The sequence below is a fragment of the Perna viridis genome, chromosome 1, assembly GCF_037379345.1.
Source record: "Perna viridis isolate PV_CMFRI_1.1 ecotype Kerala chromosome 1, ASM3737934v1, whole genome shotgun sequence".
In the NCBI taxonomy this organism is placed as follows: Eukaryota; Metazoa; Mollusca; class Bivalvia; order Mytilida; family Mytilidae; genus Perna; species Perna viridis.
The window spans coordinates 61,035,110-61,057,845 of NC_142445.1; the positions used below are offsets into that span (position 1 = coordinate 61,035,110).

The 22,736-nt window shown below is 31.2% G+C and overlaps 2 protein-coding genes across 4 annotated transcripts in view; one reads left to right on the top strand and one right to left on the bottom strand.

Annotated features, from left to right (window-relative positions):
- LOC148629687 (F-box DNA helicase 1-like) overlaps positions 1-18,785 on the top strand; it is a 35,504-nt gene extending 16,719 nt beyond the window's left edge. Inside the window, exons 10-20 of one of the 2 annotated variants that reach the window (XR_015917133.1) lie at positions 1,596-1,761; positions 2,550-2,686; positions 3,434-3,533; positions 4,948-5,072; positions 5,673-5,748; positions 6,268-6,456; positions 7,745-7,888; positions 8,544-8,650; positions 10,909-11,034; positions 12,357-12,608; positions 18,484-18,785. Coding sequence is in view for 1 of the 2 variants with exons in the window: in XM_088555318.1 (XP_088411444.1) it covers positions 1,596-1,761; positions 2,550-2,686; positions 3,434-3,533; positions 4,948-5,072; positions 5,673-5,748; positions 6,268-6,456; positions 7,745-7,888; positions 8,544-8,650; positions 10,909-11,034; positions 12,357-12,515 (1,329 nt within the window). In the remaining variant the exon portion in view is untranslated. Of the gene's footprint in view, positions 1-1,595; positions 1,762-2,549; positions 2,687-3,433; positions 3,534-4,947; positions 5,073-5,672; positions 5,749-6,267; positions 6,457-7,744; positions 7,889-8,543; positions 8,651-10,908; positions 11,035-12,356; positions 14,545-18,483 lie in introns of those variants that run through there. The other variant, XM_088555318.1, reaches the window with a different exon arrangement.
- Positions 15,109-22,496, bottom strand: LOC148629688 (ankyrin repeat domain-containing protein 16-like). Of its 2 annotated transcripts, none has more exons than XM_088555343.1 (7): positions 22,412-22,496; positions 18,832-19,162; positions 18,256-18,378; positions 17,487-17,584; positions 16,865-17,016; positions 15,851-15,946; positions 15,109-15,383 (listed from the first exon to the last, which is right to left on the bottom strand). In XM_088555343.1, exons 2-7 carry the CDS (start codon positions 19,158-19,160, stop codon positions 15,144-15,146), a joined length of 1,038 nt encoding a protein of 345 aa, XP_088411469.1. In that variant the 5' UTR covers positions 19,161-19,162; positions 22,412-22,496; the 3' UTR covers positions 15,109-15,143. The 2 variants fall into 2 exon arrangements, with proteins under 2 accessions (XP_088411469.1, XP_088411460.1); XM_088555334.1 differs by having other exon boundaries at positions 15,788-15,946.
- Positions 22,497-22,736: the final 240 nt, after the last annotated feature.

A 22,736-nucleotide genomic window follows, 5' to 3' on the forward strand; every position in this document is an offset into this window, starting at 1 on the left:
ATGTGATTCTCCAACTAATAACCATAACTGATCAGTTACACTTAGATCAAATGTTGCATGAGTTCTGATGTAGTTACCTAGACAAAAACATATTGAAAGGTCGAAATGTTCATAATGACTTGAAATAAACATTCAAAACACTCCAGAAATGTAGCCAAAAACTGGGAAAGGGGTACAAATGTATCTACACATCAAAAATATTTTATACACCTTCTTTTCAAAAGCAATTGATTCTGAAAATGGGCAAGTCAAAATTTGTGTGTATTCTCTGTTTCATTGTGAAAACAGTATTAATCAGTCTTTTAATAATTGTAGAAGTGAAATGTATGTTAAAAATTGGATATCAAAAGCTTTTAATTTTCGCACATTGAATATAGCCAAAAAAAAATAAAAATAAAAATAATTACTTTCATTTTTATTTTTTCCATCGACTCGCCACGATTTTGACTTTTATTTCTATTTGACCCAATTTTTCTTTAAAAAATCCTGTAAAACAGATTTTAAAAAAAAGTTGGCCTAAAGGGTTTAAAAATACCCTGTTTATGATTCTTAGAGAAGCAGCTTACTATCTACTAAGTTAAACTACCTTGTATAATGTTCACTAACATAGTCAGTTGAATTTATGTTGACTGTTTTTTAATTTTTATACGCCCGTCTAAGACGGGACGTTTTATGGTATACCGTTATCCGTTCATCTGACGTAAGCTTCCTTTCGATTTTAATAAATTTCAGACTTTTTGCTTCAGTGGTATGAATTTTTATACTTAAATGAGGGGGATTTTTCAAGTTTTGGTACAAAATTCAAAAACACTTTCACCTACTTTCATGAAACTTTGGTGAATTGTCTATATCAGATGACATAACCTCCTTTCGATTTTTATAAATTTCAGATTTATCGTTTTCATGTAATGAATTTTTATACTTAAAAAAGGGGGATTTTCAAGTTTTCGCGCAATAACTCAATAACACTTTCACCAATTTTTTATGAAACTTTGGAGAATTGTTCATATCTATTGAAGTAAGATCCCTTCCAATTTATATAAATGTCAAATTTTACATTTCCATGTTATGAAGTTTTACTCTTTAAAAGAAGGTGGAAATGGCCAAGGAAATTCATTTATTGAAAAATCGTTGAAAACGGACCATTTGTTATGATGATTGACTAATAAATATAAAAAGTACTTGGTTACCTTGTCAGAAAAGTGTTTTTTGAACAAGATAGAAATGTATGGGCAAAAAATTAAGACATCAAACTTAGTTATATTGAGGTAGCCTTGATAGTGCCAAATTTTTTGTGCATTTTTTATTAACTTTTTTTTTGGGGGGGGAGGGTATTTGACAGGCCTCACAGTATTTTTAGTTGATCATATGAATTCATTGAAAGCATAAGGACAAGTTAAAAGGGCAACAGGCGTATCATGCGCTTAAAGTGCAGCTCTTTATTTTATCATTTCATAATTGATGCTAAAAAATAATTTTACCTTTTTTCATGCAGTGCCTGTAAGTCTCAAAATCCATATATCAAAAGCAGAATTATTCTGTTAAGTGCTTTATTTAGATTATATATGTAAATTAATTTTAAGACTCTTTTTTAGTTGTATGCTAATGATGCACAACAGATATGGTCAAAGATGTTGGACATCAACGATCTCACAATAGGCATGTCACATGATGGATACCTGAAGGTATATCAACTCTCAAAACCAAAGTTGTTAGATTTTGATTGTATCCTGATTGATGAAGCACAGGACATGTCTCCAGGTATGATTATTCTGTGTAGCAAAGTTTCTCCTTTTCTGTCCTTTTGATATACATGTGTGTTATCTCCCTACTAACAAAGTTTTGAAAATACCTGTTTTAACTATTTTAATGTCAGATTTTTCCTTTATAATTCTGTCAATTCCCATTATGTTGGTTTGTTTACCTTCCATTTGTTAAACCATTGGTTACTCTTTAGATTAGAAACAGCATCTATCAATTGTTTTGATACAACTTCATACAAACATCCTGAGGAAAACTTCAGGAATTAGGCTGTTTCCCTTAATGAAAGTGTCCAGATAAGTCAAAAAAATGGTTAAAAATTATTCCAAATAAGATACCAACTATTGTCTGTGTTGTCGCCCATAAACATTTCATGTCCAGATAGTAACTTAATTATAAGTGGATGGATCTCTTTGAAATTATACCACATAGTGTCGTATCACAAGAGGAAGGCTGGAATTTATTTCAGGGGTTGTAAGTAGAGCTGTTTTAGTTTAGGAATGAAAGGCTGAAGTTGTACCTCATGGTGATATACCCCCAGGGAAGTTGTATCTCATGGTGATATACCCCCAAGGTTAGGATTGGTTTGGGTCACTTTTATTCTAGTCAAATTCCAATCCTGTATCAAAACTTTTATAATCAAAATTTAGTGCTGTTCAGGGTTCGACCTCTGCAGTTTTATCAAGCTGCAGATCCAGCAGATAATTGCTTGTAATGGTTTTGAAAATACAATTTTTAATAATCTACATGTTACAGAGTATTTGAACAAAAATTTGTTATATTTGTAGCTCTAGCTGATATTTTATTAACTCAGCCTCAAGCCAAGATATTGGTAGGAGATCCTCATCAACAGATCTATGCCTTTAGGGGTGCTGTTAATGCAATGAGTAGAGTTACTGCAACTTCTATTTTCTACCTCACGCAGGTAATATACATTTGTATACATATAATCATGGTACAGTATATATCTGTTTAACCCCCAATATTTTTCATTTGTCTTTGCATCATTCAAATTCTTCAAATTTAATATTTAAAAAATGATGAATACATTGAAATGGGCATTGGTTTATCTGAAGATGAAATTGTCTTTGTAATTGTTGTGCCAATCACATAATGTAAACCAACCTATTTTCACGACTACTTTCTTTTGTGTTTTGCTGTCGTTGGCTAATTTCACTAAGATTTATTTTCATGTTTTTAATAAAATAATTGCTTGAACATATAAAGATAGTGCCTAAGTATGCGTTTTCGCAACTATTTATTTTCGCAATAATTCTACATCCATGAAAGTCACGAAAATAAGTAGTTTTCTATGAAGTCTTCATGTGGAAAGGGATAGGTTTTGATTGTTGAATTTAAAAAAAAAACAGCTTATTTATTCTCCTTCATCACCAAGTGAGCTGTGCTTAAAGTTTTTAGCTCACAAGTCCTTGGGGTTTTCTACATGGTTTCTGGGGAGGAAAGTGTGGGTAACAACAGCTGAGCTTTGCTCACAGTGTTCTAGTTCTCTTCTGGATATAAAAATCTCATGTACATGTAATGATTTTATACTTTTACTTACTTAATAATATCTGTGCAATTAGAGATTGGTAAATTATTTCTATACCAATACTTATCTTCAATCTTTACCAATGATTTTATGTAGACTTATTGATTGTTATTGCTTTAACAGTCTTTCAGATTTGGACCAGAAATAGCTCAAATTGCTGCATCTTGCCTAGAAACTTTGAAAGAAGAGAAAATGAAAACTTTAGTTGGAAATGGTAAAAAGTGTAAGTTTATATTTTGGACTTTTGTTTGTCCAATAGAATATTTTAATTGTATATTATTGGAAACAATTTGTCTGTCATTGGATAGATTAATTTAAAATTTGATGTGTGGCTTTATATAGATGGGCGTACATTGTAAGCACTTTTGATTGCTGTCTGATATCAAATTTCTGGTGTTGTTTATGGCCTTTGCCATTTTTCATTACTATATTCTTCCATGTATTCCATGCATTTGTGTAAACTGTGCACCCCCTTCTTGGCAAGAGGGATTGGTGAAAAAAGAATTATATAGTTACCCTGTAAACTGCATATTGGGAAATAAGAAAAAAAATTACCAGCATAAGACTTCATTGAGATGAAAGGGTGTCAGTAAATTCCCAGAAATGTGTATCCTTATTTTATTAATCTTTTGAATAAAAGTATTTTTATGTTTTCTTGCATTTGTTAGGCATTAATTGGTTAAATCCTGGGATTAATTCAACAAGTCAGCTGAAATGTAACATTTCCTGTTCATATGTGAAGCAGGGGGTTTCACAATTAAAAACAATGGTAGCAACTCCAATGGGGATTTTATTAAAAAAAAATTTATTTGCCAAACTTGTGTATTTATATTTGACATCAGGAAACAGTTCATCAAGTAGATTAAAGGATTAGTGACAATTGTTTTCACCTTTATAATAGATCTTTTGTTATTTGATAATGAAATGACAATGGGCCCAGGTTGGCACTCCTGTAATTGTGTATTTTATGGTTTGTTTTGAAAGAAAAATATGAAGCTAATCATGGTTTTTGTACAAACTATGAAATGCAAGATAATGGTATTGATGGATAAAACACCAACTATTAAATATCAGTAAAATTTCATATATTTATTTCAAATAGAACTGTTCTCAAAAATATTAAATGGCTTGATGTTGTCATTTGTTGACCACTTCTGTGTTTAGTGATGATAATTTCTTCCCAAAGTGTCTCAGAAAAAAATCTAGAAAACACCATTTTTTATATATATACTGCATACCCTCTCCAGCCACTGAGAAAAGTTTAAAAAGTGTTTGGAAGTCATAGAAAAATATGGTATGTGGAATGATAGAGACATTTTTTCGTCACAAAAATCTCAGCTATTATTTGATGGAATGACTTCAGAATTGATGTGTGGCTTTATATAGATGGGTCGTCTGTTTGAAGCAATTTTGGTTGCTGTCCAATATCAACTTCCTGTGCTAGTGGGTATAAGTAGCATGTGTGCAACATAGTGGTTTTTCTTGCAAAAATTCTTTTCTGAAAGATAGGTAATCAAAGATCAATTGAGTGATCTAGTGAGAAACTTAGAGGGGCACAATCATGGAAAATTTCTGTTGAGACTACTATTCCACAATTTAAAATTTTATTTTAATTCTTTTTGAATACTTTTTTTCAGGTTTTGTCACAGGGGAAACAGTTGGACAGATTGCTATTATATGTCGGAGTAATTTCACTGTGTTTAATGAAGCTGTTAAAAAATGTTGCTTTGGTGACCAAAATATTAAAGTAGCATTTGTAGGGGTAAGTTTGAGTCTGTTTTATGTAATGTTGTCATTGAAAAGAACTAATATTTTTTTGCTATCACAACAGTATCCCAAGATAGAAAATATTTAGCAGTAAAAAAATAGCAAAAAGCATAAAGGCTGTCAATCATTTTCAATAAGTATCTGCTCCTATTCCTCAGTAGATATATGCTGATGCACACAAGTGTAAATTGCAGAGGAGTGTACTTTAAGGGATTATCTGAAGTTACCTACATCATTACTTACTGAGCCATTTTTTTGCATTTGGGTGCACATGAGGACTTACATTTTAGGTGAACTTAAGATAAGAGATAATTTACATTTGAATATTTTCTGTCCTCCTAAAAATTGTAAAAATTGTAAGATGCTTACAGTATTGATTACTTATCCTCAGATAATATTTTCATTGCAAGCGATCATTTAATGATTTACTAATTTGTGTCAATTGAGCATGTCTCTTTTGTATATTATTTGATGAGATAAAAAATAGGGGATTTTGTCTTATCAAGTAGTAGGATTTTTAATGTAGTTTAGTTAGAACAAAATTCATACAGTTAGTACCGGTACATGTATTTGAAGAATAAAGATTGTTTTACAGGGAACAGAGGGGTTTGGATTTCCGATGTTGCAAGACATCTACACACTAATGATGTCCCCAGAACAGAGAGAGAAAGGTGTGTAATGGAACTATTTTTAGAATCATCACAATAAATAAATAGGTGTATTAAAAAGAACTTTATGGATTAGAGTTAGAATGTTTTTTTAAAAAAAAAAAAACATTGTACAATGAAGTAAGTAAACTTGCATAGTCCAAAGGTCCCTATGAGCTTGTGTCATTACTTGGCGTCGGTCATCTGTTATTTATTATTTCTTGAAAGATTGGTCAATTTTCATAGATTGACTCCTTTGAAAATACTGGGGCTGATATGTTGAAACTCTACATGATGGGTGATCTGTAAGGCTTCCTTGAACTTTTTGTTTCTTAAGATGTAATTTCATTTTATTTTATTACAAATATTATCAATAAGTAAGAGATCTCGTATGTAAGCTTCAATTTATGATTCTCAAATTTTAAAACTTCATCAGGGTTAACATAATACCATAAAAGTCTTTTCCATTTGTTACAAAAAGTCAGAAGTTATAATCAAATCATTGAAATATGGTTGATCATTGCTTTATCTTTCTTTTTCTAGAAAATAGAACCATCAATGACAAGTTTATTGCAAAATTCCACAATCTAGGAGATCTTGAGAGATATGCAACCAAAACTCAAGACAATGAAATGATGGGCAAAATCAAAATTGTCAGAACCCATCATCATAGCTTACTCATCTATATCAACAAGATTCTCAGCAGATGTGTTAAAGATCTTAAAGCTGCAGGTATCGTAAAAACTGATAAATGCAAAATAAAACATGCTCCAGCTTACTGCACATGAGATGCTAGCTGCTGTTGAGTTTTATCATAATATAAAAAAAATCAAATGTTACATGTAAAGCAACAAAAAGAAAAAATCTGTCCATTTGTCTATGGCTCATACAGAGTTATTATCTTTTGATAGTTTTTTGAAGCCATAAAATAGGATTTAAGATTAGTTAACTATCCTAGAGTTCAACTGCATTCTGAAAATGTTTCCTTCATTCTATATATATATAATTTCCAAAGATTTTCCCTCCGCAGGACTTGAATTTGTACCGCTGTGACATCTGTGGCAACACCGCCTGCACAAAGTCCAGCACCCTAGACCACTTGACCAGCTTGGCTTTATAAAAATATAGCTTTTGCTGGCCGGGTCATTCCTCCTCATAAGATTAATCTAGAGCTGTAACTTAGTACTTGATGTATAGTAGAACAGGACAGTTCATCTAGGTGTTATTATGTAGGATAGAGGATTAAATTAATGATACAAGTGACAATAAATCAATATTTTACAATGCAGTGACATCTGTGGCAACACCGCTTGCACAAAGTCCAGTGCCCTATACCACTTTACCAGCTTGGCTACATTAAAATATAGCTTTTGCTGGCAGGGTCATTCCCCTCATAGGATTAATCTAGAGCTTTAATTTAGTACTTGATGTATAGTAGAACGGGACAGTTCATCTAGGTGTTATTATGTAGGATAGAGGATCAAATTAATGATACAAGTCACAATAAATCAATATTTTACAATGCTGTGACATCTGTGGCAACACCGCCTGCACTAAGTATAGCGCCCTATACCACTTGACCAGCTTCGCTACATAAAAATATAGCTTTACAGATGTCACAATGTTATGAGTTCGAGTCCCGCGGAGGGAACGATTGACAGTTCTAGCATTGTTGTTATTTTTTCAGACCGTTCTATACTTATATCATCTTCCCTATATAAATCCTTATCTCTGAACTGAAAAAGGCCTTTAATAGATTACTTGGATTTATGTAACTTGTATTATAATATTGGTTGACATTTTAAAACACATAAAGTATATTTTGTATATTGTTTATTTTTAAATCCACAATATGGCTTATTTACTGATAGATTAAACATCTTAAATACTCTAATTACATATATAAGTCTAAAAACATTTCAGAATAAACATTTCACTTTGATATTATAGAACAAATGTAAAAATGTGAAAATTGAGTTATTAATCAATGTTTATGAAGAGTAAGATCATTTCATAACAGACTTCATCCTGTCAACTGCCCATAAAGCCAAGGGTTTGGAGTTCAGCACAGTTAGAGTTACAGATGACTTTGGTGTAAACCCTATCTTAGCCATGCTGTTTAGGCATGTTCCAGCCATAGTGCAAGCAATGCCTGCCAATGCTCGTAAGTTGAATCATTTTTATTCAAACTGTATTCTTGAACTTTTGATCTGCTGTAATGTGAATGAATGAGGAATAAAATAGTTGCCTTTGCTTCTGTTGATAAACTTTCTTGACACCTTTTTTAGCCACTGAAAAGATTTTGGTTTTTTAAGGATGGTAAGGATGGTAAGGATTTCATGATTTTGGCATTACTCTTTTTAATTGCTTTGACAGTTAAAAGGATGTATGTAACCATTTAATTTTATGTTAAACTGCAGTAGAATAGAAATATGGCTCAATGTTTCAGTTTGGTTGAAAATTGATCACACCCCACAGTAATACATTAAGAAGCTTCATGTACAGGTTAACAAGAGATACTATGAAAATTTTGGAAGATTAGCGTAGTTCTTGCAAGCGACCAAATGCATTTAGTTAGATATTCCATGTACAGAGCTCTTTCTGGTAGATTATCATTCTATAACAATAATTGCCAGAATTCTTTTTTGGTTTTTTATTTTGCTTTTTTTGATTGTTAAGTTGTAGAACTTTATCTATTTTGAACTATTTGGAGTCTCTTTCATGATTTGCATGTTAGGTTTTGTTTGATCTTTTCAGGTAGATTTGATTATAACTTAATAACAAAATGCATTTTGTTTAATTAATAATATGAATTTCAGGAGAAGTTAACTTGGATGAAGGAAACTTGCTGTATGTTGCTGTAACAAGAGCAAAGCATGCCCTACAGATGTCACCTACCTTAAAAACTATTCTGTTATTGTGTGGTGTAAGTAAGCTTTACTTGGAATGTTTAAAACAGTTTTTTTTAGTCCCCTTTTAGCAACTTTGACTAAAGGGGACTTACTGTTTGCACTCTGTTCATTTGTCAATCCTGCAAATCAGTTTTCTGCACTTTTATTTTGTCATGCATGAAGATGTACATTTGAAATTTGGCACATTGCTTTACCAAGACAAGTTTCGAATCAAGTTCAAAATTTGTTCTGGTCTGTTAATTTTTTGCAGAGTTATGGCCCTTAATCTAAAAAAATTGCAAAAACTCAGTTTTCCATGCTTTTTATATGCTCATCTGTATACAGGGTGTATTATGGTATAAAGGTGATCATCCTTCCATCATTCAAACTTGAACAATACCTCAAAAATGCTTCAACCAATTTTTGTGAAACTTTGTGATTTGTTCCTTTCTATTGATGTGAGCTCCCTTCTGATTTTTTTAAATGAATTTTTGCTTTTTTGTTTTTGAGTTATAGGACAGTATTCAAACAAAAATGGGATGGTCATATGTTTTCTTAATATAACTCAAAAACTCTTGCAGCAAATGTCAACAAAACTTTGGTGAATTGATTATTTATCTTCTTATGAACTCCATTTTTACCTCTGCTGGCATTTCTAGCTGCACTCCGCAAAGCATTTTATTTTTTTCATGCTTGCAGATATATATATATACCGGTATATATATTTGATGTTTGGTAATTACTTTCCCATGACAGGTTTCAGACTGTCCTAGTTTGTTCATTTTTTGCTGAGTTATGGCCCTTTGGAATGAGAAAATTTATCCATAAACTCAGTTTTTCACTCTTTTTGTCATGCTTGTTGATAAACATTTGATGTTTGGTATATTGCTTTACTATGACAAGTAACAGATAAAGTTTGAATTTTTTTCCAGTCCTGATTCAGTTGATTTCAGTTACTAGTATAGTCTTTTTACTTTAAAAATAAATGCAGTCTCTGCACTTTTCTTGTTAACAAGTTAGCATTTTGTTCTCTTCTGACAACAGATTAAAGGGATTTTGTGAAGCCACCCAATAGCATGGTAGTACACTGTACGAATAATCTTTACACTTACTACTATGTAGTAAATATTACTGTTCAGCAGAACACTTTTAATATAGTATGTAAACAAATGTGTAAACAATATTCAGTGAATAAGTACAGTTGTACCTTGATGTGTCGAACTCGGATTAGTCGAAATCTGGGATAACTCGAACTTATTACAAAGTTCCAGCAAAACTCCCCTTACTCCAATGCAATTTTACCTCGGATGTGCTTTATTACAAACCATGATTGAAGTATATTTTAACAACGATTAGTGTGGCTTTTGAAATTGATTTGTTGACACTCTGTATGGCTTGATTTGTGCATTTAATTGATCCAAAATTGTGTGTGTTGTGAAAAGAAACACGAAGGTTATTAATTACACATTGGAATTCACACTAACAGTGATATGAGAAAATTTGATATTTTGATAACAAAATTTTAAAAAATATAGATGAATTGTAATTGTATCTGACTATTTAATTAAATATCAAACAGATGATGGGAAGTGTATTTCAACAATGACATTTGTTTCGCTAGTGAATCTGAAATGTTATCGTTGTAATGTAGAGCACATGGTTTGACGATACTGATGATTGTGAGTTATACAAAGCAGCATATTGTGTACTTTTAATGTTTTCGATGTTGAAAAAATAAAAAGGAAATTTCACTGAAACACTTGGTGCTGTTTAATACTTCAAACAATGATGTACAACATACAAAAATATCTTCCGATATGAAATGCAAGGCATTATGAAGTACAGTGTAAAGTGAAGTTCATGTACATGCATAAATTGATTTATGCATGTACATGAAATGATGTAAATGCAGAAACAATCATCGACCAAACTATTTCAGGTCTATACTTGACCTCGGATTACTCGAACCTCGGATAACTCGAACATTTTTTGCATGGTCCCTTCGACTTTGACTTAACGAGGTTCAACCGTACTTTAAACGGGGAGTGCATCCAATCATTATCATATAAACCTCATTTAAATAATAAGAATTAACAATTAAAAAAACAAAAGACACATTTTTCCATAAAAAAATTTGAAGAAAAAATAATTCCCCATATGAGCATTGTTTATTTGAGATTTCAATTCCTGTTAATGCTCGTCCTCTTTTTTATTTACTTAATCCACCTTAATTGTTTAGATATTGACTCACAATTTGCACCAATAATTGCCCCAACATTGTCAACATTTTCAGGAGAGGTTTGAATATCCAGTAAGCAGCAAAGTATTGGAACAGAAAAGTGTTTCATTGAAGTGTATTGAAACTGACCAGGAGTTTAAACCATATACACTAACACTTCAAAGAGAGCCTGTTAAATTGGTAAGATGCATGAAATACAATAAGCTTTAGATGACTTATTGTTTAATGCTGTCTGTCAGTCCACATGTCATATGATTATTGAAAAACCTTAAGATGAATTGTAATATTTTAATGGTACAATATTTGTCAATATGGAAGCAAACAGGCTCAGTTTTTCATTGCTTTTATTTTTTTTGTTTCAATACATGGAAATTTATTCACTAAAAAGAGAGACATTTGCTTTAGTCAGGTAATACTATGAAAGACTTCACCAAAAGTGTTGATGGGTACAGAATTAAAGAAATAAATTGAACATTTTTGTACAGTTTAAGCAATTATAGAGCATTGTGTATTAATACCCCTATAAACACAGTTTTGGGGGTGTATGGGAATTAATATGTTTACAGTACTTTGTCAACCTATCTTGTAAGCATAACTCCTCCTTTATGACTCATCAGGTTTTAATGAAAATTATAGAAAGATCATCATATGTAGATGTGCATGAAGTAAGATATTTGTTGTCTAACACATGCAAAGGAAGATAACTCTTCTTGAGGGTTAAGGTCTTACCACTTCCACCCCTCTATGTAGTACCAAACACACACTGAACCTAGATCTATTAAATTCAAGTGCATAATTTGTGTATATACTGATCAAAAATAGTCTCTAAATAAAGCTTGGAATGTGTACTGGTACTTTTAAATTATATTTGTAATTTACAAAAGTGTATGCATATTGTTTACATGTGTGAATAATTTGCCTCCTTGAGCTGTCAATTAGCAGAAGATAAGAATGTGGATTTTAGTATTTTTTATTCTAGTAAATTTTGTGAAAAATTTCTACTATCATCGCATTATTAGCATAATGATTTTGAAAGCCATATTTTCCTGGCTTTGCATTGGTATGTAACTTTGAGATGTAATTTGTTTTGCGAATTCACAGTGGAACTTTTTTAACATGTAAATTAGTGGAAAGATTAGATGAGGTTAATAAGACTTGTACATGTTAAAACTTGTTAGGCCTTAATTTGATGAAATTTTATAGGAAGGTTGGACATCATACATGTATATAGATGTGCATACAGGAAGCTAATAAATGTTTGGTTGCTGCAAGGGGATGATATCCAATTTACCATTAAGTATGTCCACTGGAAGCATGGAGTATTCTTTTTGTCAGCTTGCTTATTGTATTTCTAGGTGAAATTAATGTTTCTGATTTTATGTTGAATGCTATGTTGCTAGTTATTTTGTAAAGATTACATTTGATGTATTGTGTAGAGTATAAACCCATTACAGAATCAGATGGAGTACCCTGACAATAAATTTTAAACCTATTTTCTACAGGCAGATGAGAAGACATTTGAAGGTGGGGTACTTTCACCAGACATAATTACGGATCAAAGACTTAGTCTGAGTAGACTGTATGGATTACTTGACAAGGACAAGAAAGAACGTCCACCTGTACCAAGTGTAGAGGAGGTTATGGAATTAGACTTCATGTGAAACTAGTCTGCATTAGCTGCATTGATAACTTAAAAAGGATGAGAAATGTCCTCCTGCCCCACTTATAGAGGAGGTTATTTATTTAGATTTCATGTGAGTTAGCTTCATAGATGACTTGAAAAGGACAAGAAAAGTCCTTTTATCCCAGTTTTATAAGAGGTTATGGAACTAAGACTTCATGATGTGAAACGGGAAGGATAGTATTGATTACTTGATAAGAACAAGAAGAAATGTGGACTTGTCTATGTCCAAGTTTTATAGGAGGTCATGAACAAAAGACTGTCTCAAGTGTTAGAGTTAGGTCTTAAACTCAATGTCCACAACTTAAAGTGTTAGAGTTAGGTCTTAAACTCAATGTCCACAACATAAAATGTATGTCTTGTTATTACATTGTAGTTTTATGAAGATATTTGATTTATGTTTGAAGACCTACAGTTTAAGATCAAAATTTTATTTTAAGGACTGAATGGCTGAAGAAATGTCTGCTTGATCATTTGCTTGTTTGATCTAAGTGTGAAAATTAAACTTTTACAGCAATTTGCCCTTTAATATGTTTTTATAGCAATTTTAAACAGACTTGTACCACTTTGATTTTCAGTATAAATCTTAATAGAATTTTGAGTGATTTAGAATAGCTTTCTTAGTAGAAAGTGTCTTAATGAACCATCACTTAATGCCTGTTTAACTTTTTGACCTAGTCTGGATAGCTGTCAGTTATGATGACTTTAACTTAACTGCAAGTTAAGTCCTTATCTCAATCTGGACAATAAATAATTGAATTGAATTTTTGGTCAAGTAACACTTGTGCAAATCAGCTTATAGAATAGTGAATGGGATTTGGGGGGGGGGAATATTTTCTTAACATTTTTTTTTCTGCAATTATTAATCACAGTTACTAGATATTTGGTAAGCAACTTCAGTATGGGGTCTGATATTGTGGGATGCAATTTCAGGTCTGTCACACTTCTACTTCCTGTTTACAGCAACCAACCATTTCTGGCTTTGACCCATTCTATATTGTTAGACTATGGCTATTTTGGGTTTCAATGATTTGGTTTTATTAATTTCTTGGTAGAGAACTATAAAAACATAGTTCATTCAATTTAAAAATCTTGTAAGATTGTAATGATTATACATGTATCGTCTTAGCACTAGTTGAGCCAATCAATGTAATATGAATATTTACTCTAATGTCTCATACCCTTGAAGTGGTGTAAGAATAGCCAACTCCTAGATCCTTAGATTATATAAAGTAGACATAATAATCTTTGATGAACTGTAAACACAGCTATTTGATTGGGAGTGCTGGTAGGATCAAGCTTAATGTAAAAAAAAGCAGTAGCTCATAATTGATTGAAAGTAAGTTTGAACTTACAGCATGGTCAGTTAAAACAGAATGTCAACTCTTAGGTTATTATGGGAAAATGTCACATACACAAATACTCTTCCTTAACCTTACCCCAAACATAAAAATTAATTGTTAATCGAATTTCCAATTTTCATCTGCATATACTTATTAAACTCTACCACTTCATTTTTTATTGAATGAAGAAAACAATTCAATTTAATAATAATCTGCATTACTCATTTATTGGCAGAAAAAAAAATTGTAGGATAATGTTGCCGATATAGGAAAAATAGAGATAAAGGTGTATATGTTAACTTAATTTTTATGATATACAAATGTATCTTTAACACCCTTGACTTTTAACTTATTTTTTTAACCATCACATCTATAACACCACTGACTCTTTTCATTTCTTTTTACAAGTAATGTGTATTAAAGATATTATTAACATCAGATCAAGCTGTCATCTTTCACCTTAGATCTTCAGAAAATATATACTAAAGTAATTATAAGCATTATGAGAAAAAATGTTTTTCAATGTACAATTTTTTACTTTATTTTCATCTTTACAATGAATTCAACGTGTTACTTCCATTGCCTGATAGAATTGTCTTTCATGTAAATATGTGCAATATTATTGTGTAGAACAATGAAATTCAAGATTAAAAATTTAAAACCCAATATTTTTGTATGATTTTGAATTGTTTGCACATTTCCAGTTGTATTGAAATTAACAGTAAACTTGCTCAGTATCTAACAAAAACCATAAAAACCATGAAAGACTGGGATTTTGAGTGTGTCTGCAACTATGAAAGCTGTTCTAGTAATTACTTGACTCTGTCATTATGTCCATCACACTTGGGTGTATCTACTGTAATGACTTGACTCTGTCATTATGTCCATCACACTTGGGTGTACCTACTGTAATGACTTGACTCTGTCATTATGTCCATCACACTTGGGTGTATCTACTGTAATGACTTGACTCTGTCATTATGTCCATCACACTTGGGTGTATCTACTAAGTGTAATCTGTCATATGTTGAATCAATATTATTTAAATGGACAGAGTCCACAGAAGCCACTAGACATTCATTCACTATTGGTGACACAGGTAAAACCATGGATAGTACTAAACAAAACCTAGATCTTTTACCCAACAAAATATCAGCTTAAAATATGCAATGGTTTATAAAAAATAAATATTTGTACCTTAAGGACTAAAGGGCTGAGAAGACTTGAAAATTAAAAATAATGGCATTTATTATCACATTAAATACTCAAGTTACTTTTCCATATTGTTTAAACACATCCAAAACACTGTTTTTTCTAGCTAACATGTCAGGTGTTCTTCCATTAATGTCACATTGTATGCATGCACCATTTTCTAACAAGGTCTGAACTGTTTCAGTATGCTGACCTCCACTTGCAATATGAAGAGCAGTTCTTCCCATTATATCTGTAAGGTTTATGTCAGCACCACAGGAAACTAAATACTTTATGACCTCAGTCTTTCCTTCCTGAAATACACCAAACTAGGATAGATACTTAATAACTTTCCTTTCTAAAACAATGAAAATTTATATTATACCACCACAGGTGAATAATACTTTACATTACTTCCTTGTTTGCTCCTTCCTGTAACATGTAGAGTATCATCATTATGGAGAGTAGTCAAGTCCTTAAAGCAAAATTCAATTTGTTCCATTGATGTCCTGACCAATACTTTTATTGTTTTTTTTTTCCTAAGTGCCATGTACCATGAAGTTTTAATAGGTAATGTGTGTATGAAGCCCATTTATAGATGTTTAGGATAATATTCAAGAATTTTTGCTTAACACAGAAAGATATAGAATAATTAAAAAGACATTCATGTTTTTTTTTGTTTTTTTTTTCGATATGAGAGATTACAGTGAAGTCTCACCTTAGCAGCAACAGCCAGTGCTGTGAAGCCTTTGGTTGAGACTTCATCAGGTGATAATCCTACCTCGTGCAGTAAGAACCTGACAGATACCATACAACCTGCTTGTGCTGCCTGGTGTAAGGGCTGGTAGCCTACTTTGTCTTCAGTCTTTACATTAGCCTAATAATTGGAAAAGAAGGGAGATTGTGAAAATTATTTACATCCAAATGTATGATTGTTCTTGCAATATTTTGAAAATAAGAGTGTGTTCAAATGAAGAAGTCAAAAACAAATTTTAAACTTGTTATCAATATAATATTAGAAGTCAGCTGTTTTCAAATAGAGGAGAAGGTTTGGTTAGGCCCAGTTTTCGACGTTTTTGAAAGATTTGTATTGGTCTATACTAGTTAGTTTATTTGAAAGGATAATGGTTGTAGTAAATACATAACAGCCGATTATGGCAATATCATGAATGTTTTTGACCTAATAGCGGTTAAATTAACACAATATTAGTGAAATCTTCAATTTTGTTACATTTTTGCACATATTTTTCAATGGTTTTTGCCAAAAACGGAAGTGGCGGCATCCATGTTTATACAAAATATTGACATATATGTTGTATATCACATTACTACACAATATATATAAAGATAAAAAAATGAACACCCATGTAGCCACATTTGTTTTTCACAAAAATCGTCAAAAATATGCTGAATATTGAGATTTTAAGGATTTTTCATCATTTAGGCTTAGTGCTACAATGACGAGATGCAATTCTGTTTGGGTCTTAATTTTATCAAACTAATTGGTGTAAACACTTATATGTACAAAAATGATAGAAATCTTTATTTTGAACACTTCAAATTTTGAGGCCACAATTGGCCATAACCGAACCTACTGTTAATAAAAGGAGATTTGTAAGAGTTAATGCTATTGTTAAATTTAGTGTTTTTACCCCTATTGCAGTGTGATCCACTGTGGAAAGAAAAGTTTGAAAATATGTTGGAAGAATTTACACTGTTGAATTTTCAGCTATATAAGGTGATGTTATTTATCTATAGCTGTCAATAAGGTAAAATATTACATATAAGCTTGTACCTTTTGGGTATCTATCAATAACTTGGCTACATCAGTATGACCTGATCTAATAGCATCCATCAGGGCTGTACTTCCACAGCTATCCTGCTGATCAACAGAGTAGGAACAATGGTCCAGCAAAAATTTAACAACTGTATTGCAACCATGGAGGGCTAAGAGAAAATTTTTCTATACTGATAACTTATATATCAATGAAATGCTAAGTAAAAGTATATATGCATATATTTTTTTGCTTTTTTTAGGAACTAGTTTTTCACACTTGGATTAACTCTATATCACACCTCGGACGTCTTCTTGTACTTTTTTCTGCATATATCAAAATATCTCTTCACTTGTATTGGACCTCTAACAAGTCCTCAGTATAATATAAGGATGGAAGAATGAAATCCAACCAGGATTTAAAAAAAAAAACTCAAATTGATATTTTCTTCATTATTATCTTTAATTTTAAGTCATAGCATTAGTCAAAATAGTCTTTTTGCAAATAATCACCAAAAAAAATATTTTTAACTCTTCTATAAATTGCACAATGTTTGGCGCCGACTTGTACTATAAATCATATATTAACTGCTCTTGTAAAGATTTACATGAGAAAAAAAATTGTTATAAACAAAGATATTACCCGCTGTATGTAATGGAGTCCTGCCATTTTTACTGACCGTATTCCATACATCACTGTTCTGTAAGAAAAGGTGTTTCACAATCTCATCATGTCCTTCCCTGCAGATACAAAGGATTTTATTATGGTTATGATAATATGTTGATGCAATTTCTTATTTTCTGTGATTTGTACACATAAACACTAAAATCAAACCAGAATTCTTCTCTATGGTATTGAACTTGGACAAGTTTCTACTTTACTGTATTACTAAAGGTGGCAAAACTGAAAGGGTGTTACCATCTCAAACCACCCACCCCTAATTGTTGTACCCTGAAAAAAAATTTTCCCATAAGATATATATTGAAAAAGTCAAACAAAACACCGGATATCCATGTTCTTTTTATGGCATTTGAGAATATTTTCATATTTGATTTCAATATTTTCTGGGATCAATTTGAAGCCATGAACCTGAATGTTTTTATCATGATACATTAGATCACATTTCAATCAGACTTTCTCCATTGATGTTTATGTACTTTTTACTCTACTTCTACTTTATCTCCCAAATCCTACCCCTTATCTCTCACCTCCCTTCCCATTGTCTTGAACTCTCCTATCTCCCATCCCTTTGTTTCCAATCTCCCTACATGTGCATAGCTTAACACCACCTAAATACTATGAATAAACCAATTATCAGTACAGTACAGACTTTATAATGAGAGTTAACTGGCACTTTCAGATGCTGTTTTATTTGAAGTCTCAAACATGACCAACATTAATAAACAAATACCTTACAGCTATATGAAAGCTGTTCCAGCCATCTTTGTTTCTCAGTGTTTGATTAGCTCCATATTTTAGCAAGGTCTGTATGATTGTCAAATTTGATTTAGTACAGGCAAGCATTAGTGGTGTCCTGAAAAAAATGTATGTACACTGCAATATAGTTAAACAAGGGAGAAAACCATTGTCACGAATGTAACTCATAAACATCAATTATTTTTCTGTTTTATCATTTCAGGAAATAGGCCTTATATGAACTGACTTCAACAAATGAAAAAATATTATTTAGAACTTTCATTGCAGGAGGAGATATACCAGGGAACATTGGTTATTTAGAACTTTCATTGCAGGAGGAGATATACCAGGGAACATTCTTCTGTATTTCCTTCATCTCTAAGTCATTGAACATAGAACACAAACTGAAGATGTCAGTGTATCAATAATTCCATACATAGACCATGGAAAAACAAGTTGAAAAATTTTTTTGTATTTTTTTTTACTTTGGTAGAATTAAAACTTTGGACTAACTGAAACCATAAACATTTAAAGGTGTACAATTCTTTTAAGCTATAGAAATGCAAGTTACCAATCTGCTCTTTTTAGACAATCTATTTGTGCTCCACATTTCAGCAAGTATTCTACACAATCCAGACTGCCATATTGTGCTGCTTCATGTAAACTTCTCTTGCCATCAAAGTTAGCTACTTCAATATCAGCACCACACTCAACTAAATACTTCACAAGGTCAATATGGCAAAATCGACAGGCATAATGCATAACTGTGTCACCAGATCTTGGATAAGTACTATAAAGCCATTCTGTTTTACTATCATCATTGGTTAAATCTTTGAAATAAGATGTGTTCCCTTGCTGTGCAGCTCTAAAGAGTTCATTGGTTTCTATTTTTAGCATCATTCCTAAAATAAATAAAAACATGATGGAAAAAGAAATACATAATTATTGAGTTTCGTGCAAACTGACACTGTGCAAATACTGGATTACCCACTATCTCATTCTTTTCATGAAAAGGTTTGCATTATAATTCATAGATGTGTCATATGTCTTAAAAAGCTACAGTATACTGACAAAAACAGAATGTTGGTTTTTTTTTAATTACTACTTGGAACATCTGACAAAAAGTAAAACAAGAGAGCCTAACATTCAAAATTACTTTCTGCGAAGGACCTATTTAATTTAGGAAAACTTTGAATAACAATAGTTACAAAATATATTAAATCTTAGAGTTACTTTTTCATGTGTTAAGAAATTTCATAGTTAAACCATCCATTTTTTTTTCATTTCAAAAAGTTCTACTCACAACAGCTTTTACAGCATTCATTCCTTAATCATTTTGATAACTAGTAAATTGTATCAATTGATTGGATAAAATATACACACAAGGCTTAGCAGTATCAAACATCAAATTATCATTTTTTATCTGTTTTCAAAGCTTTTGGCAATGATAAAATATTAAATGAATATATTAGGTGTTTACTCTAGAGGAAATGATGCCAATATATGTTAGATTTAATATTATTTTGGATACAGGAATAATACCAGAAAGTTGGTTGCCTTGCATTATGATAGCTATTAATAGAAAAAAGGTTCCAAAGAGGACCCAAACATGTACAGAGGAATAACATTGAATTCATGTTTCAGTAAAACTTTCTCTGCGGTACTGAATAATAGACTGAATAAATTTTCTGAAGAAATTGACCTCATATCCAATGCACAAGCAGGTTTTCTACAATTGATAACATTTTTGTCTTATATTCATTAATTAATATTTATTTTTCATTTGGTAAAAAATTGTTTTATACATTTGTTGATTTCAAAAGTGCTTTTGACACTGTATGGAGGACTGGATTGTGGCTAAAATTATTGAAATCGAACACTAAAGGAAAAATATTTACTGTCATTTTTAATATGTATCAGAATATCAAAACATGTGTAAAATTAGGAAACGAATATTCTGATTTTTTATTTCATATGCTGGAGTTAAACAGGGTGAAAAATTACCACCTTTTCTATTTTCAGTGTTTTTAAATGACTTGGAGGCTTTTTTTGCTGAAAATAACGTGGAACCACTGAATGATTTATCTGATTTATGTCAAGAAAAAGTTAAACTATTCTTAAAGCTGTTTATTACATTGTTTGCAGACAATACTGTACTTTTGTCCGAAACGGTAGAGGGGTTACAAAAAATACTTGATGTTTTTGAGAGATATTGTGAAAGATGGCGGCTTCAAGTTAATATTAGTAAAACCAAAGTTGTTGTTTTTAGTACATGTAAAAAGAAATTTAAGCCTGGGCACATATTCAAAATCTGTAGTGAAGAGATTGAGATTGTAGATTCTTATACTTATCTTGGTGTACTTTTCAATTTTAATGGTAATTTCTGCAAAGCGAGATAAAAGTTGGTTGAGCAAGCACAAAAGACTTTATATGCTCTTTACAGGAAAATAAAAAATATTTGCTATTCCCATTGATTTACAGTTGAAATTATTTGATTCATCAGTTACTCTGATTTTGATGTATGGTTCAGAAATATGGGGTTTTGAAAATACAGAAAGTCTTGATAAATTACACCTACAGTTTTGTAAAAACATTTAAAAGGCTAGGAATAGCACCCCAAATTACATGGTCTATGGTGAACTAGGCAGTTTTCCTATGGAAATAATAATTAACGGCAGCGAAAAATTGGAAATCTTTCAGTTTGTTTACCAACTTTAAAAGGAAAGTATTTTTATTGAACTTTAAAGCTTGCCTCTGTAATTTAACAATTGTCAGATTTAACCACAAGTACTCATTTAGTGAGTTGACATATTACACAACCACAGTTCAAAGTTTATTAGGTTCAAATCAATCACATGCTAAGGACACAATAACAATACTAACATAAATGATTCAAAAACAATACTGTATTTGACATTAAAAAAATATGCAATTGTATACATAAGAATGTTCATAAAGTATGATAAAATATGCTATAGAATAGGAGAGTTCTTCGTGATGTCATCACTTACCTGTGATTTGGTTTTGGTTGGCAAAAAATCCATTGAGTGGCATATGGTATCAACTTTAAATCATCATAACTTTTTCATTTTTAAAGATAATTGAAAAATTCTTTTGGTTCCCAACATTGCAAATAAACTTCTTTTTATCCATGGAATTTTTAAATAAATATTCAGTAATTAGACTATGTACATAAGATTTTAATTGTAATTTTATACAAAAATAGAAGTTTACATAAAAATATCACTACAAATTTATTTTTTCAAGTAAAACAGTTATAAATTCACATACATAGTATGAATTATTTCATCTAAATGAAACATTTTACAGACCCAAAATTGGATATAAAATAACAAAGTTATAATGTTTTGAAAATTGGGATTCTAATCATGAAATTGTCAATTGTTTTAATTTAGTTGTTCATTTGCCAACCAATTTGACACTTAATGATATGCAAATTAGTGAATATGACATCACTAATGAGACTGGCGAACTCTCCTATAGGAAATAATTGGGATTCGTCATGGGATGATAGGCATTTAAATTGTGTCCTTAAAGGATGATTTTACCCTATTCATTAAACCTCCTCATGCCTTATGCAAAAAAAGTATGCTTTGATAGTTATCTGTTGCAAAAGTCACCAGGGGTAGATACTTAAAGGTATAAGAGTAATAAATATATTAAAAATATAATCAACAATAATACAATATGTGATAATCTGTGAATGGTATGTACCCTATATATAAAAACCTCCCTTTGTCTTATGCAAGTAAACAAGTATATATAATCATAGTTACTTTGTTGTCAAGGATTCTTGAAGGTTTTGGGGTAATATAATAATGTCATAATATCAATTACTGAATTTATGCATGTACCCTATCATAAAATAACAAAGGTCACTTCCATCAAACACCAACCACATTAGGAAATTCAGACTTATTTTAACTTTGGACGGCAAAATCTGGACATAGCTTCGGACACAGTCCAGACGATCGCTGAAGCATTTTTTAATGTACGTGACTTTTGGAGGCGACAGAGAAAATAAAGGATGCATAATTATTTGGACTACTTCAGAAAATGAATCCCAAAAGGAATTGTGAAACAATCGTCAAGTATTCGAGGATAGTAATTAATAACAAAGTAATTCTCACAGGAAAAACGTGACATCAATAAGAAGATTTGTGTAGATCTCACTTATTTAGACATATTCCGGATCTGATTCCGATTTGCACCTCTACTTATATTTTTTTTCTACAGTGAAGTGTAAATCTTATGTCGTACATTATTTTGTTTTAAAAAATGGATTTTGATTTATATAACAAATATATTGTTGGTTTCGCTTTTCTTTTCTTTTCTTTTTCTCTTTGTTTTTGTTACGACAACTTGGAACTATTGATGATAAAAATCCCTTGATTAATATTGATAATTTAAGTATGATTCTACCTAAGGAAGGGGTGATTCATCTTATCTCAAGAT